The 19,384-nt window shown below is 45.7% G+C and overlaps 1 protein-coding gene across 2 annotated transcripts in view; it reads right to left on the minus strand.

Moving 5' to 3' along the window:
- Window positions 1-19,384, minus strand: part of LOC307240274 (cell adhesion molecule DSCAML1-like) — a gene marked incomplete at both ends in the record, with an annotated part of 71,767 nt that overhangs the window by 13,826 nt on the left and 38,557 nt on the right. For both annotated transcript variants that reach the window (XM_080014003.1, XM_080014002.1), the window contains 14 exons: window positions 259-499; window positions 1,245-1,315; window positions 1,440-1,607; window positions 2,372-2,500; window positions 2,749-2,845; window positions 3,979-4,178; window positions 5,443-5,619; window positions 6,216-6,335; window positions 6,631-6,915; window positions 7,517-7,789; window positions 9,508-9,804; window positions 11,231-11,506; window positions 17,841-18,119; window positions 18,215-18,361. In XM_080014003.1, the coding sequence (XP_079870129.1) occupies window positions 259-499; window positions 1,245-1,315; window positions 1,440-1,607; window positions 2,372-2,500; window positions 2,749-2,845; window positions 3,979-4,178; window positions 5,443-5,619; window positions 6,216-6,335; window positions 6,631-6,915; window positions 7,517-7,789; window positions 9,508-9,804; window positions 11,231-11,506; window positions 17,841-18,119; window positions 18,215-18,361 (2,760 nt within the window). The remainder of the gene's footprint in view (window positions 1-258; window positions 500-1,244; window positions 1,316-1,439; window positions 1,608-2,371; window positions 2,501-2,748; window positions 2,846-3,978; window positions 4,179-5,442; window positions 5,620-6,215; window positions 6,336-6,630; window positions 6,916-7,516; window positions 7,790-9,507; window positions 9,805-11,230; window positions 11,507-17,840; window positions 18,120-18,214; window positions 18,362-19,384) is intronic.

The raw sequence follows: 19,384 nt of genomic DNA on the forward strand, positions 1-19,384 counted from the left end.
CGCTACTAACAATGTAAACTGTATATAAAGGAGCACATGCATAATGCAAATACAATGGCTGTTAATTGAAAAGTGCCAGCTAGAATAAGTATCAAATATGAGATTTGTTTACAAAACAATCTAAAGGATTACCACTTTAAGTATCATTCCAACACAGGCAACCCTTCTCTGTCAGCCTTTCTCCTACTCCTTCCGACCCACTTCTTCTACTCTCTTCTGTTCATCCATCCATTTTCTCCACCGCTCTGGTTCTCCTACCATCCTCCAGCGTGGTGGCGTTGATCTCAGTGCTGGACGGCCCCGTGCCGGCTCTGTTGAAGGCCTGGACCACCAACCCGTACTGGGCAAACTTCTTCAGGTTGTCCAGGGTGTACACCTCACTGTCGCCCGTGGCCTTCATCTCCACAATGCTGTACTGGCCGTTGCTGCCGGGCCCGTTCTCCCTGTAGCCAATCTGGTAGCCACGGATAACTCCGTTCTGAAGCTCATTCTTAGGAGCCTAAGAGTTAAAGAATAAGCAACAGTTAATGGATACCCTGAGGTATAATATCGATATCATGATATGAGATGAGAGATCATCTTGGATTTTAACTGTTGTAATATTATGATCTAGTTAAATGTCTTTTCTTGGATTTTGAGGCTGCATTGAGGCTGCATTAAAGTAAAGTAATGCCATTTTTTGAGCTCCATAGACTGTTTGTGATATTCTTATCAATATCTTTGCCTGCGTGGTTTTAACATGTGGTGTGGCACGGTGGCACAGTGCATTGCACTGCTGCCTCACAGCGAGAAGATTGGTGCCTACACGCCCCAGGCCGTGCTCCGGTGGGTTATCTCCCAATTAGGGGCCTTTCTGTGTGGAGTTTGCATGTTCTCCCTGTGCTCACATGGGGTTTCCCTCCATGTGACATCAAAAACATGCACACATCAGTGATGGACATATGGAACCAGGTCCTCGGGCGTGTCATTGAATGCTGCCCACTGCTCCTGGCTGCCCCCCCAGAGGAAGGACAAGCCAGGATGGGTTAAATGTAGAGGCCACATTTCACTGGCCACCATCCAAAAAGCATGTGTTGTAGTGTGGTGTATCATGTGATGATTAAAGATTATTCTTCTTCTAATGATTGTTTCTCAAATATTTCTGGTGGGAAAATATCTGATTAAAGTGCCATTGTCGATATTGAGATATTATTAAAAAACATTTTCACAAATGCATGAGTATGATGCATTTGAGCCTTTTTTACCCTCCATGTGACGCGGATGCTCTGAGACGTCATGGGCTGGAGGATTACGTCCATGGGTGGCCCGTCGGGCTCTGTCAGTGTGGGAAAACAAAGGGACACATTATATAAACACTCTGGAACCGCTGTCCTTACAGAGAGGAATCATTATGGATGAGATGAGAGGGAGAAAGAAAGGAATAAAAACAGCTGACTTACGTGCTTCCTCCGTGCTGATGGTGAGCTCTTTGCTGGGTGCACTGCGACCAATCTTGTTGAAGGAGTACATGCGGATGCTGTAGACACAGGCCGGGTGCAGCTCCACGATGTTGGCCTGGTTGTTGGTGGGTGATATGTTCCTGGTGGTGTACATGTGATCCCAAGAATCTGTGCAAATGATACATTTTAGCAGGGCTGTCAAAGTTCACGCGATAGTAACGCATTAACGCAAATTCGTATTTTGAACAGATAACAGATAAATAATGTGCCATTAATTGCTTAAATAATAATAATTAATCGAATGACAGCCCTAATTTTTGAACATCATGTTGATTCCATTGAAGTATGGTTTATTTGGTAAGGTTTATTTGTCCTACCATGGGGATACGTGATATATAACCCTAAAAGGAGACCTGCAGCCAATTTTACCATGATTTTTACCCAATTCTCCCCAAATTGGAAAATGAGGATGTAGTTAATAATTGAACATCATGCATTGGCAACACAATGGCAACCTGTGATAAGTCTCCTCCACCTCCCTCACCTGAAAGTGATGACATAGCTGACTCACTCAATAGACTTATTGTCAAAAGGCTGAAGTGGCTCAAATGGCAGAATGAGGCAGAACTTTTCGCCAACTAACATTTTAACCAGTTCTTGAAATTTAGAACGTTTTGTGAATTTATCAATAATCTCTGGCTTTGACTGTAGAATTGAGGTATTGCAGTTGTGAGTATAATTAAATAACACTAAATAACAATAACTCCAAAATACAAAAGAATACTGGATGTATGGCCTTCAGTGAGAAATCCTAACCACCTCCATTCAGAGTCTACTGGGTGTCAGTTAAATTCTATCAGGGTTTTTGGCATGGCAGGGTAAGTTGGGTAAATAAGACTATTCGTGAAATGGAGGCCTAGCTTATGTCTTACCTGACTTATTCTTGTACTCAATGTCGTAGCTGGTGATGATACTGTTCCCATCGAACCTTTGGATCCAGCGCAGGTTCATGCTCCTGTCCTTCACCTCTCTCACTTCCAGCTCAGGGGGATCTGGGGGCTCTGTGTGTGTTTAAAATACGGTCTTTATAATCTCATTTTTTTTTACCTTTTTTATTATGAGCTTTTTATCAGCTGTTATAGTGTGTAAAGGAATTTATGAGCGTGTGTGTGTGTGTGTGTGTGTGCGTGTGTGTGTGTGTATGTTTCTTTGAGTGTGTGTGTGCATATTTCTTTGAGTGTGTGTGTGTTTATGTGTGTCGCTTTGAATGTGTGTGTGTGTGTATGTATGTTTGTGTGTGTCAGTGTACCTTGTACAGTGAGCTGGATGAGACCTCGACCTTCACCGTAGGAGTTGATGGCGTGGCACGAGAAGAAGACAGAGTCTCCACGCTCCGCTGGGTTCAGCTGGAGTGTGGAACACACACACACACACACACACACACACACACACACACACACACACACACACACACACACACACACACACACACGCACATACAGAGAGAACCAACAGTCAACATGGGGTAAACATGGGCAGTGTAAAGCATGGCCAAAACAGATGTTGGCAACCTTGGGGTTGCGGAGTCACTCGCTATGCACAAGGGGTCGTAAGACTAATATATTTATACTTATTTAAATTTAAAAATGTAGTTAAATAGGTTTGAATATAATAATTTCTATATAATCCACTTGACACATGTCCTTCATGCTCTACATCATGTGGATGATGTCTCGCGGGCCACATCTGGCCTCATGGTGACAATATATTGATAAATCTCGCAAACATTTTTTTCAAATCACAATTCCTAATTAATCCACACAAATTTACTTTATGTTTTCAAAATATAAAACAAAATTAAATAGATCATAAGAGAGCTATTTCTAACAAGATAACGAGGCAATTCACTTATTTGTGGGAGAAAAAAATCCCAAAACAAAACAAAACAAAACCAAAAGAACTGGCCGGTTTTCCCTTGAAGTTCAACATGGCCCCCCTAGAAGAAGACAACATGGCCAGTAGCCCCCAGGTCATTTGAGTTTTAGACCACTGCTCTATGGTATAATAAAATGACGCTCAAATTCAAATGAAATTCACAGTTGTTTAATATGCATTGTTTAATATCTGCTCTTTGTCAGATTTTAAAGTATGATAATAACAAAGATTCTTATTTAGCCTTAACCTGTTGCTTATAGACCTAAATGTGAATTGTAATTAATAAAATGAGTGGTGCTGGCTCCAAAATAATAGTATAATAATAAAAGTATATATAATTATAAGATAATAATAAAATATAAATAAAAAGGAAATATGTCACATTCTCTAATTGCTGTTGTCACAAGAATTTTTGGACCTAAAAATGGGGTCGTGGTCCAGAAAAGGTGTAAAGCCCCTGCAAAAACTCCTCCAGTCTCAAGGTATTTCAGAACTAGAACCTCTTGCTTACTTAAACTTTTTTTTAATCTCCAGTGGTTTGATTGGGGGAAGTGCTGAAGAGTTTGGTTGTGTGTGTGTGTGTGTGATTTTTTTTAAAAGCCACCTTGAGGGTGGAGATGACTTCGTCTCCCTTCTTGTTTATGGTGATGGAGTATCGCGGGTTCCTCTCGGCGTCGATAACAGTGTCCCCCCTCTCCCAGCGGATGATGATGGGTTGCTCGCCGCGGGCGGTGCAGTTCAGCTCCTTGGTCTGGCCCTTCTTGGCCATGGTGGTGTTGGGGTGGCTGGTGATCATGGCGGGAACTAGTTGGAACAACCGACACAGAAGAAAGAAAGAAGAAGAAGAAACAGTCTTTATTCGTCACGCAACACACCACACAACACATGCTTGCACACACACACACATGCACATGCTTTGATGGTGGCCGGTGAAATGGATCCTCTGCTTTTGACCCATCCTGGCTTGTCCTTCCTGTGGGGGCACAGCCAGGAGCAGTGGGCAGCATACGTAGACGCGCCCGGGGACCAGGTGATAAGTGTCCATCGCTGGTCAGACGATGATGGGTGCATGCTTTTGGTGGGGGTCCTTACTGACGTGAGGTGGAGGAAACCCCATGTGAGCACGGGGAGAACATGCAAACTCCACACAGAAATTTGGGAGATAACCCGCCGGAGCACGGTGCCAACAGCGCCCCAGGCGGGAATCAAACCCAACCCAGAAACGCTTCATCAGAAACTGACAAGGGAGTAAAATAAGTCTCTCTTTTTATGCCTCCACTACGGTGGCACCGTACTGCGCCCCTCCTTTTTAATTTCCCCCCCCTCATCCTACACCTCTTTCTTCCTCCTCCTCCTCTTTCCTTCCCGAGAATTATTGATTGGGGGGGGGGGGGGGTGGGTGGGTGTTGGATTTCATCATGAATTCATCAGACCCCAAAGCTCCAGAGTGTTCATGTTTGCCAGAACAAATCAATCAATAGCACCACCCCCTCAACCCCCACCCCAAGTGATGGCGACACAGAGGAGAGTTCAGTGCCAGTCCAGCTATCCTACAGGGTCATACTCGCTCAGGGGGGGCATAGGGGGCACCAGAGAGAATCTTATCCAAACAAGCTAAGATTGAGCTTTGGATAAAAGCATCTGCAATCCCAGAGAAAGTGTATGTGTGTGTGTGTGGGCGTGCGTGAGTGTGTGCATGCGTGCATGCGTGCGTGCGTGCGTGCGTGCGTGCGTGCGTGCGTGCGTGAGTGCGTGCGTGCGTGCGTGCGTGCGTGCGTGCGTGCGTGCGTGCGTGCGTGCGTGCGTGCGTGCGTGCGTGCGTGCGTGCGTGCGTGCGTGCGTGCGTGCGTGAGTGTGTGCGTGCGTGCGTGTGTGCGTGTGTGCGTGCGTGAGTGTGTGCGTGCGTGCGTGTGTGCGTGCGTGAGTGTGTGCGTGCGTGCGTGTGTGCGTGTGTGCGTGCGTGAGTGTGTGCGTGCGTGCGTGTGTGCGTGCGTGAGTGTGTGCGTGCGTGTGTGTGTGGGTTTGAAGGTGTCCTAAAAAGCAGAGCGGTGGGATGGTTGATACTTACTCTTGACGGTGAGGATCATACTCTTACTGATGTCTGATCCCACTCCGTTGGAAGCCTGGCAGAGGTAGTAGCCCCGGTCGTCCTCCAGAACGTGTCGGATCAGCAGGGAGCCGTTCAACATGATCTGGATGCGGCCGGTGAGAGGAACCGGGTGGTACTGCTGCGGGTTCCCCACGCCTGGAGAACACAGCATGCATCAAGCAGCTTAGGGCTCAGGTTTTGACATATAACAACTACTTCTGACCATTGTGATTCTATGAAATACATCTTTGCAAGAATGAAGTTATGAAGTGCTACATCAAGTGACCACTAAATGTGCTTTTATTAGACCCTTATTTTTATTAATGAAATGTTCTATATTGTCGCCTTTCACAGCGGACTTTTTGACGTGAATAGATGCTTAAACAGAGCTTTAATTGAACAATAATTGTGGTTTGTTTCTTGGGTGTGTTTCTTTGAAGGTGTGTAGCAACTCCTGTACAGTTGACTTCATGCTGGCAAACAGAAACACCTCAATGAAAAAAACCCATAAAGATTGTCACTGTGTTTATGCGTCCATCAACATCTAGGCTGTCAAAAGGGTCTGTTTACATTCTGGTAAAAAAAAAAAAAGTGTATGGATTAAGGCTTCTTTTTCTCTTGTTTTAATATGGGATCATACCTGACCGCATTTCGACATTACTGTGTGTAAATTATGTTGATTGCTGGAAGGTTAAGGTTGCATTACATTATGCTCTGTGTCTGTAACACAATAAACTTTGGCATGTTTGTACCTTTGGCATGTTTCCACATGACTTTTGGAGGCGGGTATCCCTCCACAGAGCAGTTGAGGACCCCGGCTTTGCCGTAGATGCCGTCCTGGTTGTTGGGCTGCACCACAAAGCGCGGGGGCACTGAAAAGGGACAAATCAGCTTCAGAACAGGAACCTTCTTAACTTTGGCCTTTTTAGAATATGTTAAAGGTCAGATTTCACCAATAAAGAATGGGGTGGGAATTAAAGTCCAAAAGATTTTAATCCATCCCTTTTGGTCCCCAAGCATCACATCCCTCAATATCAACATCCATTTTTTAATTTAATTTAAACAGACAAAATATAAAAATGAAATAAAAGAATAGTGTGCAAGAGTGGTTAAGAGATAGATCATCATTTGGTGAGCGCGGCATTCACTTGTCCCTCAATCCCTCACCAGTGACAATCAGCTGTCTCTCCCAGCTGACGGTTGCCGCAGCGTTGCTGGCAATGCAGGTATAGTTTCCGTTGTGCTTCAGGGTCACCTTGGAAATTTGCAGGGAGCTCATGAACTCTTTGGTCTCTATGGCAACGCCGGAGGTGGAGCCGGGCACGATGAGCTGTCCGTCTTTGTGCCAGGTGATGCGTATGGGCATGTCCCCGGATGACACCACGCATGCTATGTACATGAGCTTCCCCACTGAGGTGGAGGGGATGTCGAACGGCTGGATCAACGGTGGCACTGGGCAGAGGGGGCGGTGAAGGTTAGGATGAATAAAATGAAACGCCAGAGCGGAGAGAGTGGAAGAGTGACCATCTAGAGAAATGCTGAGAGAGAGAGAAGGTCATTGGCCAGCAGGCCCCTTCACTCCATACCCCCCACCCAACCAACCCAACTCTAGCAGCGCATAATAGCTGCTCTGCTTAGAGTCCAATTGGCAGGAGGAAGTGATCCGTTGCCATGGCAATGGAGGCTAGGGTTGGGGGGGGGGGGGTCCACAGCTGAGACATCTGGGGGATTTAATCTAGCCCTTATTATTATTCATCTAATTAAATCAGTGGAACACTCGCTCTCCTTCACACAGACACATACATACAGACACACACACACACACACACCCTTAAAACACCTCTGCAGCTGCCCCACTACCAGCCCTGCCCTACGTGCATAATAACAAAAGAGTAAAACACACAACACATGAGTCTATCCCCGTACAGCGTCTGTCATACATCTAATTACCAGTTTTCAACAAAATAGCTCTATTTTTCTTATCTTTCACCTTTTTAAAAGGCCTTTGATATAAAAACACTGGAGGTCTGACAAGCATCAAATTCCTCTATACCTTTGACGGTGACATGGACAGTCTGGTTGATGGACAGCTGGGGCTGGATGAGAACGCTGCACAGGTAGGTGCCCTCGTCCGCGCCCTTCTGCACGTCAGTTAATCGCAGGGTGCCGTTCTCGAACACCACCTGACGGTGGTTGTCGGGCAGCTGCATGCCATCCTTCAGCCACTTGATGGAGTAGTAGGGGTAGCCGATGACACGGCACGTTATGTACGTGTTCCTTCCTGCCACTGCTGTAATGTCTCGCATGGGTCTGATTTTAGGCGCACCTGGAGATACAGGGGAGACAGGGAGGGGATGGAGGGAGGAGAGGGAGAGACGTGAAGAGACAGAGGTACGGAGGACAGAGAGATCAATGGACAGGAGGAGGTGAAAGACATGGCAGAATAAGGGAGCAGCAAAGGAGGGGGGTTTGGGGTTGGGTAGCAGGGGGGTGGGGGGCAATGGAGGTACAAAGGTTGAGGGATAGAGTGATTGGGGTAAGTTAAGAGGTGGAGAGGGAGGTTAGTTATGCTCCCTTTCCCCAAGTAGCAATTAGGGTATTTATTGCGGCTATCCAGTTATTCTGTGTATCTAAGTGGTTGTGCATGTGAATTGGTGCAGGTTGATATTACCCTAGTTAGAGAAAACTACATAGCCTAGTTAAGGAACTGATGCTAACAGAGGGAGAGAGAGAGAGAGAGAGAGAGAGAGAGACAAACAGACAGGCAGAGACAGACATAGATAGATTGATAGATATACAGACAGACAGGCAGAGACAGACATAGATCGACAGACAGACAGACAGACATAGATCAACAGACAGACAGACAGACAGACAGACAGACAGAGAGACAGACAGACAGACAGACAGACAGACAGACAGACAGACAGGCAGAGACACACAGGCAGACACAGACAGGCAGAGACAGACATAGATCAATAGATACAGATCGACAGACAGAACGACAGACAGGCAGAGACAGACATAGATCGATAGATATACAGATCGACAGACAGACAGACATACAGGCATAGATCGACAGACAGACAGACAGAGACAGACAGGCAGACACAGACAGACAGAGACAGACATAGATCGATAGATATACAGATCGACAGACAGACAGACAGAGACAGACATGGATAGATCGATAGATATACAGATCGACAGACAGACAGAGACAGACAGATAGATCGATAGATATACAGACCAACAGACAGACAAACAGAGACAGACATAGATAGATCCATCAATAGATATACAGACTGACAGACAGACAGACAGACATAGATTGATTCATTGATAGATATACAGATGGACAGACGGAAAGACAGACATCGATAGATCCATCGATAGATATACAGACCGACAGACAGACAGACAGACATAGATAGATCCATAGATAGATATACAGACCGACTAATAGACAGAGACAGACATAGGTAGATTCATTGATAGATATACAGACCGACAGACAGACAGACAGACAGACAGACAGACAGACAGACAGACAGACAGACAGACAGACAGATAGATAGATAGATAGATAGATAGATAGATAGATAGATAGATAGATAGATAGATAGACAGATAGATAGATAGATAGATAGATAGATAGATAGATAGATAGATAGATAGATAGATAGATAGATAGATAGATAGATAGATAGATAGATAGATAGACAGATAGATAGATAGATAGATAGATAGATAGATAGATAGATAGATAGATAGATAGATAGACAGATAGATAGATAGATAGATAGATAGATAGATAGATAGATAGATAGATAGATAGATAGACAGATAGACAGATAGATAGATAGATAGATAGATAGATAGATAGATAGATAGATAGATAGATAGATATTGACTAACTGGTAAAGTGCATGTGTGTGTGGGTGTGATAGTAAAGTGCATGTGCCCTACCTCTCACTAATCCCTGTGTGTGTTGCAGGTGTGTGTATGTGTGGAGTGCGTGTATATTGAAAAGCAGACAGGCACCTCTTACGTTTATGCGCGCTTGGTACTCGGCGCTACCGGCCGAGTTGCGTGCAGCGCAACGATACACTCCCCCATCGCGGATGAGCGGGTTGCTGACATTGACGTGCGACACAGTCAGGCCGTCCGACAGCGTGTACTGGCTGGTCTTGTAGGCGGAGTCTCGCACCACAGGCTCGTCGTCCAGCGTCCATGTGATGGACGGGGGCGGAGCTCCCTTGGCGCCGCACATGAGCGAGAAGGGCTCGCCGGGGTTCACCACCCGCTCGCTGAAGGAAGACACGATGCGAGGAGTACCGTCTGGAGGGGAGAGAAAGGAGGGGGGAAGGACAGAGAGGACAGACAGAAAGAGAAACAGATACAATTTTTTATGAATTTTACAAACTAATTTATTTGCAAGGTGTTCAAATTATACACACACTTAAAATAATTTAACACAAAATCAAAACAATTAAGAAATAGATAAGATAGATAAGAGATATATACATATATATAAACATACTGTATATATTAATCATTTATTAATTAACTTAATTACTAATCATACATTAAAAAAAGGGTTAACCCAAACTAATAATAATATCTATAGCAACAATTAAAAGTGGAGAACTTTCTCTCTCTTTTGATGCCCCATGTACACAAAAACATGTCCAAAGTTCCAAACAGGAGAATACAGGAACTCCACTCCACGCTCCCCTCTGCGTCAAGCAGCCAGCGGCCCTTCACTGACCACTGACACCGGATATTGATCTTCCTGGTCTTCCAGGCGGAGAGTTACGGGTCTCAGCAAATGCTCTCAGGAGAACTCAACAGGGACGCAGAGACCTCCTCCACCAATTTCTCCAGGTACTTTGTGGACCGGATAACAGTCATCTCCCCCAACCTAGCTGTTGGTCTTTCAACAAGTGGCAGAAGTTGACGAAGTCAGCCTCATGCATGCTGGACCTCACACTGGGTGATGATTGGATCGGAGCGTTCGTGAAGACATTGAAGAACAGGGGCTCTTCCAACAACCACATCACGCGTGTTTGTTGTATCCTCATCGTCCCACTTGCCCACCAACTAAGTCCATAGCTCTAAAGCAGTCTGGACCCTGGAAGTCATTATTCCGTATGAAATGTCAATAACCAGTTGCACTGGCAGATACACTGCAGGTGCCTTCAATTAGTGCTGTCCTGACCAAAAAAAGTCCACAATGGTTCTCTGAAGCCATTGTGTTAGGGCAATTAGTGGGGGTGAGACCATCAGTCTGTGCCAAAGGGCCGAGGCAGCCAAGTTATTGGCAACCAGAACTCCGGCCCTATAGGACAGCTGGGGTAGCAGCCATATCCATTTGGACAATAGGGTGCAAACCTTCTCCACTACCCTCTCCCAATAATTTTTCCGAAATTCGTCTGTTCCTAAAAACACTCCTTGGACTCTCATGTCCCCACTTCCGCACCTACTTTAATTTCCCAGCAGACTGACAAGGCCTCACTCTTCTCCCAGTTTATTCTAGCAGAGGAGGCCTCCTGGTATGACCGAAAACTATTTACAAGAGCCTGAACGTCAAAATAGAGAGAGGGGGATGGAAAGACAGAGCCAGGGACCTGTTATCTTGATGTCATATTTTCACATTTCACGTTGGGTTTTTTTCACGATACAATGTTCAGAGTACTTTTTTTCCCTTTGTTTCTTGGTCAAAAGGCGTTCTTAATGTTTCTTTATGGGTGTTGGCGCTCCTTACCCTCTAGGAGAATGATGGAGAAATCCTGTGCAGTGTGGCCCTTACGCGAAGCGAAGCACTGGTAGGCCCCCGAGTGGAACTTCTGGGCGGCGGTGATCTGCAGCGTGTCATTGTGTGACCCCTGGATGGAGATGTGCTGGTCGGACACCACGGGCTCTGTGTTGCGGTACCACATGACAGCGTATTCTGGGGAGCCCTCCACCGTGCACGTGAAGAACAAGGTGCTGCTGATGCCCGTCTTCAGGCTCTTTGGGGACAGGGTTACTCGGAGAGGGTCTGGGAGAGGGAGAGGGAGAGAGAGAGAGGTGATCAGGTGAGGCCATCATCACAGTGTATGACAGCAGGTTATTAATGTAAATAGGTTTTGTTAAATTAGTTATTAATGTTTAACATTGTTTAATATTTAATGTTTTATTGTTTTTGTTATATTGTTATTTCTTAATTATAACTTTTTAATCAAAGTAGTGCAGTGCCTGTTCAAAACATGACGCTGCGAGATAATCAAAGGACATACATACATATATACAGAGATTCCTTTATTTACAATTAGATGTGCCTTTATATCGAGTGTATTTACTTTGTTTTGACAATGCTTGCTTGCTTGCTTTGGCAATCTTTAAGTATATTTATTGAGGTATATTTTTGTATCTATTGTAATGCCGTTTTTTTGCTGTTTTAATTGTATTACTTTATTATTATTATTATTATTGCCTATTGGAATGAATAAAAAATAAATACATCCATGCATCCATCCATCTACCATCTACCATCTACCACTGCAGTCTTGAGCACTTCAGACAAGATACAGTGCCAAGACTGTTGTGTAAGTGTATTTACTGCTCTGTATCTGTTATCTAGTATTGTACTATTGTAACTTAGGACTGCTGGTTTCACTCTGAACCCATCACTGTTAATTGCTTAGCCATCAACAAAGGGTGTGACTTCTAGACACTCCCCCAAATTGGTAAGTCCTTGTCTTTGTGTGGGCGTGCCTTCAGCCGGGTGCAATCAGTCTGAGCACGAGAACAGCCCTCTTCAATCAGCGGTCATGCCACATTCACGGGGCTGTTACTAAAGCGTCAGCGAAAGCGTCAGCCCCATGTGCAGCCGTTCTCGTGGGAAGACGGTATTGTGTAAAGACTTGCAAGTCTACCTGTGCAAGTCCACCGAACACCGAACAAGGCAAATCTGGCTTGTTTTTGTCACCTCATACACAATGTGCAACTACCACATTTCTGTAATTTTAAGGTCACACAGAAAGCCTCGTTATAACAAATGCCGATGCAATCTGGGTCACCTCAGCTCTCTCCTTCTCTGTTGGCTTGTGGAACTGTCGATCTGCAGTTAACAAGGCCGACTTTATTTCTGGTTATGCTAGCCACTTCTCCTTGGAGCTCCTTGCTCTCACTGAGACGTAACTTAAACCTGAAAATAGGGCAACCCTGGCTGCGCTTTCCACAAACTACTCATTCTCCCACACCTCCCGACCATCTGTCCGTGGTGGTGGGACTGGCCTGCTAATTTCCAACACATGGAAATGTAATCCACTGCAGCCTTTAAACAATTTTGTCTCCTTTGAATATCATGCCATCTTGGTGACTGCTCCGGCAAAAGCCTATGTGGTCGTCATCTACCGTCCACCAGGACAACTAGGTGACTTCCTACATGAGCTTGACACCCTGCTGTCATCAATTTCTGAGCATGAGTGTCCCATGCTCGTCCTCGGTGACATGAACATCCACTTGGACGGTGCGAGCTCGGTTGGCTTCCTGTCTTTGGTTCGCTCATTCGACCTAAGACAGGTCCGGACTCCAACGACTCACGAGGCTGGCAAAGAGCTTGATCTCATTCTTGCTCGGAGCTGCACCACAGACAACCTAATGGTCACCCCTCTCCGTCTCTTAGACCACTTCTTCATCCGCTTCAATGTTCAGCTTCCAGAACAACCCTCTACCTCCCCACCCATGGTTTCCATCCGCCGCAATCTCCGCAACCTGTCTCCCACCCACTTCTCCTCTGTGCTCTCCTCTTCTCTTCCACGTCACGGCACTTTCTCCTCTCAACAGGTTAATGATGCCACAGATTCTCTCTTCTCTACCTTAAGCTCATGTCTGGAGAGCCTGTGTCCACTGTCCACCAGACCAGCTCGATTAACCCAGTTGCACCCGTGGGTGAGTGACACCCTCCGGACATCGCGCACTGACCTCAGAGCAGTCGAGAGGAAATGGCACAAATCCGAAGCGACTGAAGATCTTGCGAGCTACCAGACACTGCTGTCCTCCTTCTCTTCCTGCATCACTGCTACTAAGAAGGCTTTCTTCAATGACAGGATCAACGATGCCACGGACACACGCAAGTTATTCTCCACCTTTCTCCACCTCTGCTCTACCCTCCACCACCTCCGCCAGCTTCCAACTTCACTGCTGATAGCTTTGCCTCCTTTTTTACTGACAAAGTGGCAGCTATCAGCAGCCAATTCTCCAAACAACTAACTCACAACCTGTCTACTCCGGCTCAAGGCTTATTGTTCCCTGGTTTTACCCCTCTCGCTGAGAGTGAGGTATCCAAGCTACTAACGTGTAGCCGTCCTACTACCTGTCTGCTACACTGCTTGTTACACTAATCTCTGTCGCAATGTAGCTGAATGTTATTCTCCCTTGTAAGTCGCTTTGGATAAAAGCGTCTGCCAAATGACTAAATGTAAATGTAAATGTAAATGTAAATGCTAGATCTGATCCCATCTAACCTCCTTCAAGCCATATCACCGAATGTCAACTCGGCAATCACACATTTGATTAATTCTTCCCTCACTTCTGGCACATTCCCCTCTGCTTCCAAAGTGGCTAGGGTAGACCCACTGCTCAAAAAACCTTCACTCGATTCCACTCGAATGGAAGACTATCGGCCGGTCTCACTCCTCCCATTCCTTTCCAAAACCATTGAGAGGGCTGTCTCGAGACAGGTTACAGAATTCCTGTCAAGAAACAACCTTCTTGATCCACTTCAATCTGGCTTCAAAAGTGGTCACTCCACTGAAACAGCCCTGTTGTCTGTGACGGAGGCCTTAAAAACTTCTAGACCTGCTGCCCAATCCTCGGCTCTCATTCTGCTTGACTTATCAGCTGCTTTTGACACTGTCAATCACAGCATTCTCCTGTCCATACTCTCAAGTATGGGCATCTCTGGCAGTGCACTTTCCTGGTTTGAATCTTACCTTACTGGGCTTTCGTTCAGTGTGACATGGCAAGGCCAGTTGTCTGTGCCTCACCACCTCACCACAGGGGTGACCCAAGGCTCTGTGCTGGGACCTCTCCTCTTTGCCATATACACCACCTCGCTGGGCCCGATCATCCGCTCCCATGGTTTTTCATATCACTGCTATGTGGATGACACTCAACTCTATCTGTCTTTCCTGCCTGATGACCCCACTGTCTTGACACGGATCTCGGATTGCTTTGCTGACATATCCAAGTGGATGAAGGATAACCATCTTCGACTCAACCTGGCAAAAACGGAACTGTTGGTCTTCCCGGCCAAATAAGGTTTTTATCACAACATTGATATCAAAATTGAGTCTTTATCTCTTGCTCCTACCAAGGCTGCAAGGAATCTAGGTGTCATTATCGATGACCAACTGATATTTCTCTGACCATGTTGCCGCCGTCTCTCGGTCGTGCCACTTCGCACTATTCAACATCCAAAAAGTCAGGCCGTACCTGACCCAATATGCCACTCAACTGCTGGTACAAACCTTGGTGATTTCCCGCCTCGACTACTGCAACACTCTCTTTACAGGCTTGCCAGCTTGTGCGGTGAAGCCACTGCAGATGATACAGAATGCGGTGGTGAGACTGGTGCTCAACCAGCCAAAGAGGGCACACGTTACCCCGCTGCTTATCGAGCTCCACTGGTCCACTGGCTTCACAACCACGGCATTCTAGGCTATTCTCATTTGTAGTTCCATGTTGGTGGAACGAGCTGCCAAAAACCACCAGAGCAGGGGCCTCCCTCTCTGTCTTTAAGAAGCACTTGAAGACCCAGCTCTTCAGAGAGCACCTCCTCTCCTAACTTACAACTACTTAGCACTACTTAGCAGTATTTATTTATTGTTAAACTAATGTTTCAGTTGCAATGTAGCTTGAATGTTATTCTCCCTTGTAAGTCGCTTTGGATAAAAGCGTCTGCTAAATGACTAAATGTAAATTTAAATGTAAATCATATCAGAGAGATATTGTATTTATCAGTCTCTTCAGGAGAAATACAACCAACCAAAAGTACGCACAACACATCAAAATGTAGAGTCTAATATTATGAGTCTCAGAAAATCTGAAAATCTGTCACCAACCTCAACAGACTTCATCACGTCATCAACTTCTTCCGTTGTAACAACAACGATCTCAACAATCATCTCCGGTGGTTCTTAAAAACATTCAGTTTGATCTGTTTGAAATGTTCTCCAAGTCCGGAGTAATATCAGATTCAGCAACGCTGTCGTCCTCCACATCGCTGTCGGAGAACTGACTATCATCGTGGAAAATGAAGTCCAGTACGCGCTGCTAACACTGACTTGGATCTATCGCACTGGTCAGATTAAGGTCCGAAATATGATTCAGAGCTTCCGCCACCCGCTACGCGTAATCTATAACGATACGGAGAAGAACGTTTTCACAGACAAGTGAGAACGACACACCCCTGTGCTGCGCTTTAACCGTCTGATTACAGAAGTGACGTAGGTGCATGACGCGAAGGGTTCTTCTTCTTCGCCGTTTCACAATAATGGCTCTGTGTGTGTAAAAGTAGTGCGATTTAAAGGTTGAATTCTATCAAAACGGTTCCACATTGTGACTTCACATCACATGGAATATGGAGGAATGATCTTCACCTGGATGCTCGCTTTAAAGGACACCATCGATCGGCATTGTTAAGCGCTGTTCAGCGTCTCGGTAAGTGAACAGCAGTTCCCCATGTAATCTAACGGGAATATTTAACTCCACGGTTTAACATTTTTCTACTATTTATAAATCAAAGTCGGTTTTGAAAATACGTTGAGAGATTAAAAAAACACAAAGGAACACAGATCTGGAAAAATCTAATTTTCCTCCAAGAAAGGTTTTTTCAACTTATTTGGCTGCTCCTGGCGATTTTAGAAATGCGCGAGATGGCGGCTTTTGCTGTGGTGGGTCACATATCTAGAGGAGGAGGAGGGACCATGAGAGTGTCCACACTGTCAACGGTGGGAAGGTGGTGGTTGGGTGGGGGGGCTTAAACACTTTGAGGCAACTCATTAAAAAAGCAGCTGGAGACTTCTCTTCACATCTCCGTCCACTTGTGTGTGTGTGTGTGTGTGTCTGAGAGAGAGAGAGAGAGAGAGAGACAGAGAGAGAGAGAGAGAAAGAGAGAGAGAAGGAGAGAGAGAGAGAGAGAGAGAGAGGGAGAGAGAGAGAGAGAGAGAAAGAGAAAGAGAGTGAGGGAGTATGTGTGTGTGTGTGTGTGTGCAAATGTCAGTGAGCAATAAGGCAGCTGGTGGTTTCTACTGGGGGGCATCGCTGTGACCCCTCAGCTCTGTCACAGTCACAGTGTGTCCTGCCATGATGCGCCCGCTGGCAAGGCCCGGCGTAACACAATTCCCACTCTCTCCCTCTCTATGTCTCTCTATCCCCTTCTTAGACATTTTAACATAATGTTCAATTGTACAATTATCTCTCCCTCAGTTATCTTCATTTCAGTCATTCACAAAGGCAGGTCTTCCTGTTGGAAACCCTCTTCTTTTTGTTCACCCTCTTCCTCCATCTTGCTGATGGTGAATGTTGCTGGCAGGGCTGTTAAGGAATCATTTGCGAGAGAGCACAGTGCGGCGTGCGCACACACACGCACATTACATGTGTGACTTGTAGGTGCAGTTGAGTGCTGGTGCTGATCTGTCAGAGTGCTAGTCCAACGCACTGTGTGTGGGTCTGTGTGTATGTATGGGTATATATGTGTGCATCTGTGTGTACATCCATAGATGCATTGTCCTGTGTGTTTGAATATGTATGAATATCTTGTAACTTGTGTTTGTGGGTGTTATTTACTATTTTGTTGTTGTATGTTGTATGTTCTGGCTCTATATATATCTAATTAACGAAAATCAATGTGTATTTATTCTTAGTTAGTAGGTTAACTAGTAGTTATAAGTAGTTAGTAAGTTATATATTATTTGAAGTGAGTTTATTATCTATTCTGACTTTGTCTATCCATCAATTTTTTTAATGTAAATTGTTTTTTATCTTTATTGTTATTTTATAATTTAATTATTATTTATATATATATTAATAATTATGAATTTATGTATTATTTATGTGTTATATTTCTACCTAGCTATACTTATCTACTGTATATATGTATCTTAGTTAGTTAGACAGTTATAGTTATATACTAGTTACAGTATACATAGTTAGATAGTTATATATTAGCTATGCATAGTTAATTTATTAATAGTTAGATAATTAGTTATTTAGCTAATTCATTGGTCAGAGCAAGACACCATTGGTGCCTGAATTCCCCCCCAGATTAATAAATTGTTATTTTATCTATCTATCTGACGTCTGTCCTCTGTGAACTGTGTGCTCACCTATGATGTGGAGCTGTCCGGACACCTCTTTGGAGCCGAAGCTGTTGGTGACCTCACAGGCGTAGCTGCCGCTGTCCTCCTGCCTGAGATCGCTGATGGTCAGCCCAGTCAGGCGGCGGGTCCACCGGGCGTCAGAGGGCAACGGGCGGCCGTCCTTCAGCCAGCGCACTGTGGGGCTGGGGTACCCCCCGGCTATGCAGGGCAGCTCGACGCTCTGGCCCGCGTAAACCTCCCCCGCCTGGAAACTGTCCAGGATGGTGGGGGACGATTCGGTGGGATCTGAGGGCGCGACAGATCAATTTCAATTTCCTGTCAATATCGGCTGAGCCTTGAGAAAACTGGCCTGGGATGATAAACAAAAAGAGCTAACTCACCCATCACAGAGAGCCGGGCCCCATTGCTCTGGCGCGTCTCTCCGCTGTACTTGTGTATGGTGATGCAGCGGTAGGTGGAGAGGGCGTCCTCCTTTTGAACTTCAGAGATGTACAGAGCACCGAAGGAGGTCAGGGAGAACCTGTTACCTGAGGGTAAATGATAAATGACCACAAATGATAAATGACACAGAAATGGTATAGGTTCATCTAGATAGAGAAAACAGAGTGCAGCAACAGCAACAAAATGGTTTCTTTCTTTGCATCATGGTGGAATTTGGGACCGGGGCAAAATAGACAAGATCAGAATACCCTTGCTGACAGGACCCTGCAGCAGATTATAAATGGTGATCAAAGTAACAGTAGTTTTACTTGAGTACAATCTTGAAGTGTCTGATTTCACAGGAACAAAACCTGAACAATTCAGCTGTAACCCTCTTGATAATGTTGCTACCTGATCCTTGGCTTGTTTAAAGGCTCTTGGAGACACAAAGTTATCCCAAACGGTAGAAGTCCGCTGGACTCATTGGTGCAGCGTACGGAAAGCATGGTTTTCCACCGGCTCCACCGGCTGTGTGATGGAACGTCCCAGACGCATCAATGTTGTCGTAGAGAGAGAGGAGGAGTATTGAAATCAACAGTGATTTAAATGTTTTTGATAATGAGTTTGATAATACTGTGACACATGGATGGGCACCCGGGGCTCACGGCTGGTGGGGTGGGCCTCGCCCTTGCATGGGGCATTGGTGGGTGTGGAGCTGGCTCCAGGACTGTGGTCCGTGCCTGGCGTCCGCTGCCCGGGTACTGCACCTGCGGCTGTGTTTGTGCCTGCACGTGGGGGTGGGTTGTATGTGTGCGCCTCAGATGGGCAGGGTCTCCTCATACTCTCTGGGTCTAGCTTATGCTCCTCGAGGATGTGGATGTAGTTGTTGCCTGTGGGCTTCCGGCTTCTCTGGGGGCTGGGGGGTCATCTGTGGCTGCAGGACAGAGTTCTCGGTCTTTCCTGCGGTCGGGGCGTATCTATACGGCCGCAGGACTCAGGGGTGACTTCAGGGCCTTTTCCGCTGCTTGGAGGCGCTACGATATAATATCGACCTCATACACCAGAACCAATTGGGACAAGTCCCGTACACTCACTGAACACATCACATGCACACATATCACATGCACATG

The sequence above is a fragment of the Zeus faber genome (genome assembly GCF_960531495.2).
Source record: "Zeus faber genome assembly, chromosome: 14".
NCBI classification, from domain to species: Eukaryota; Metazoa; Chordata; class Actinopteri; order Zeiformes; family Zeidae; genus Zeus; species Zeus faber.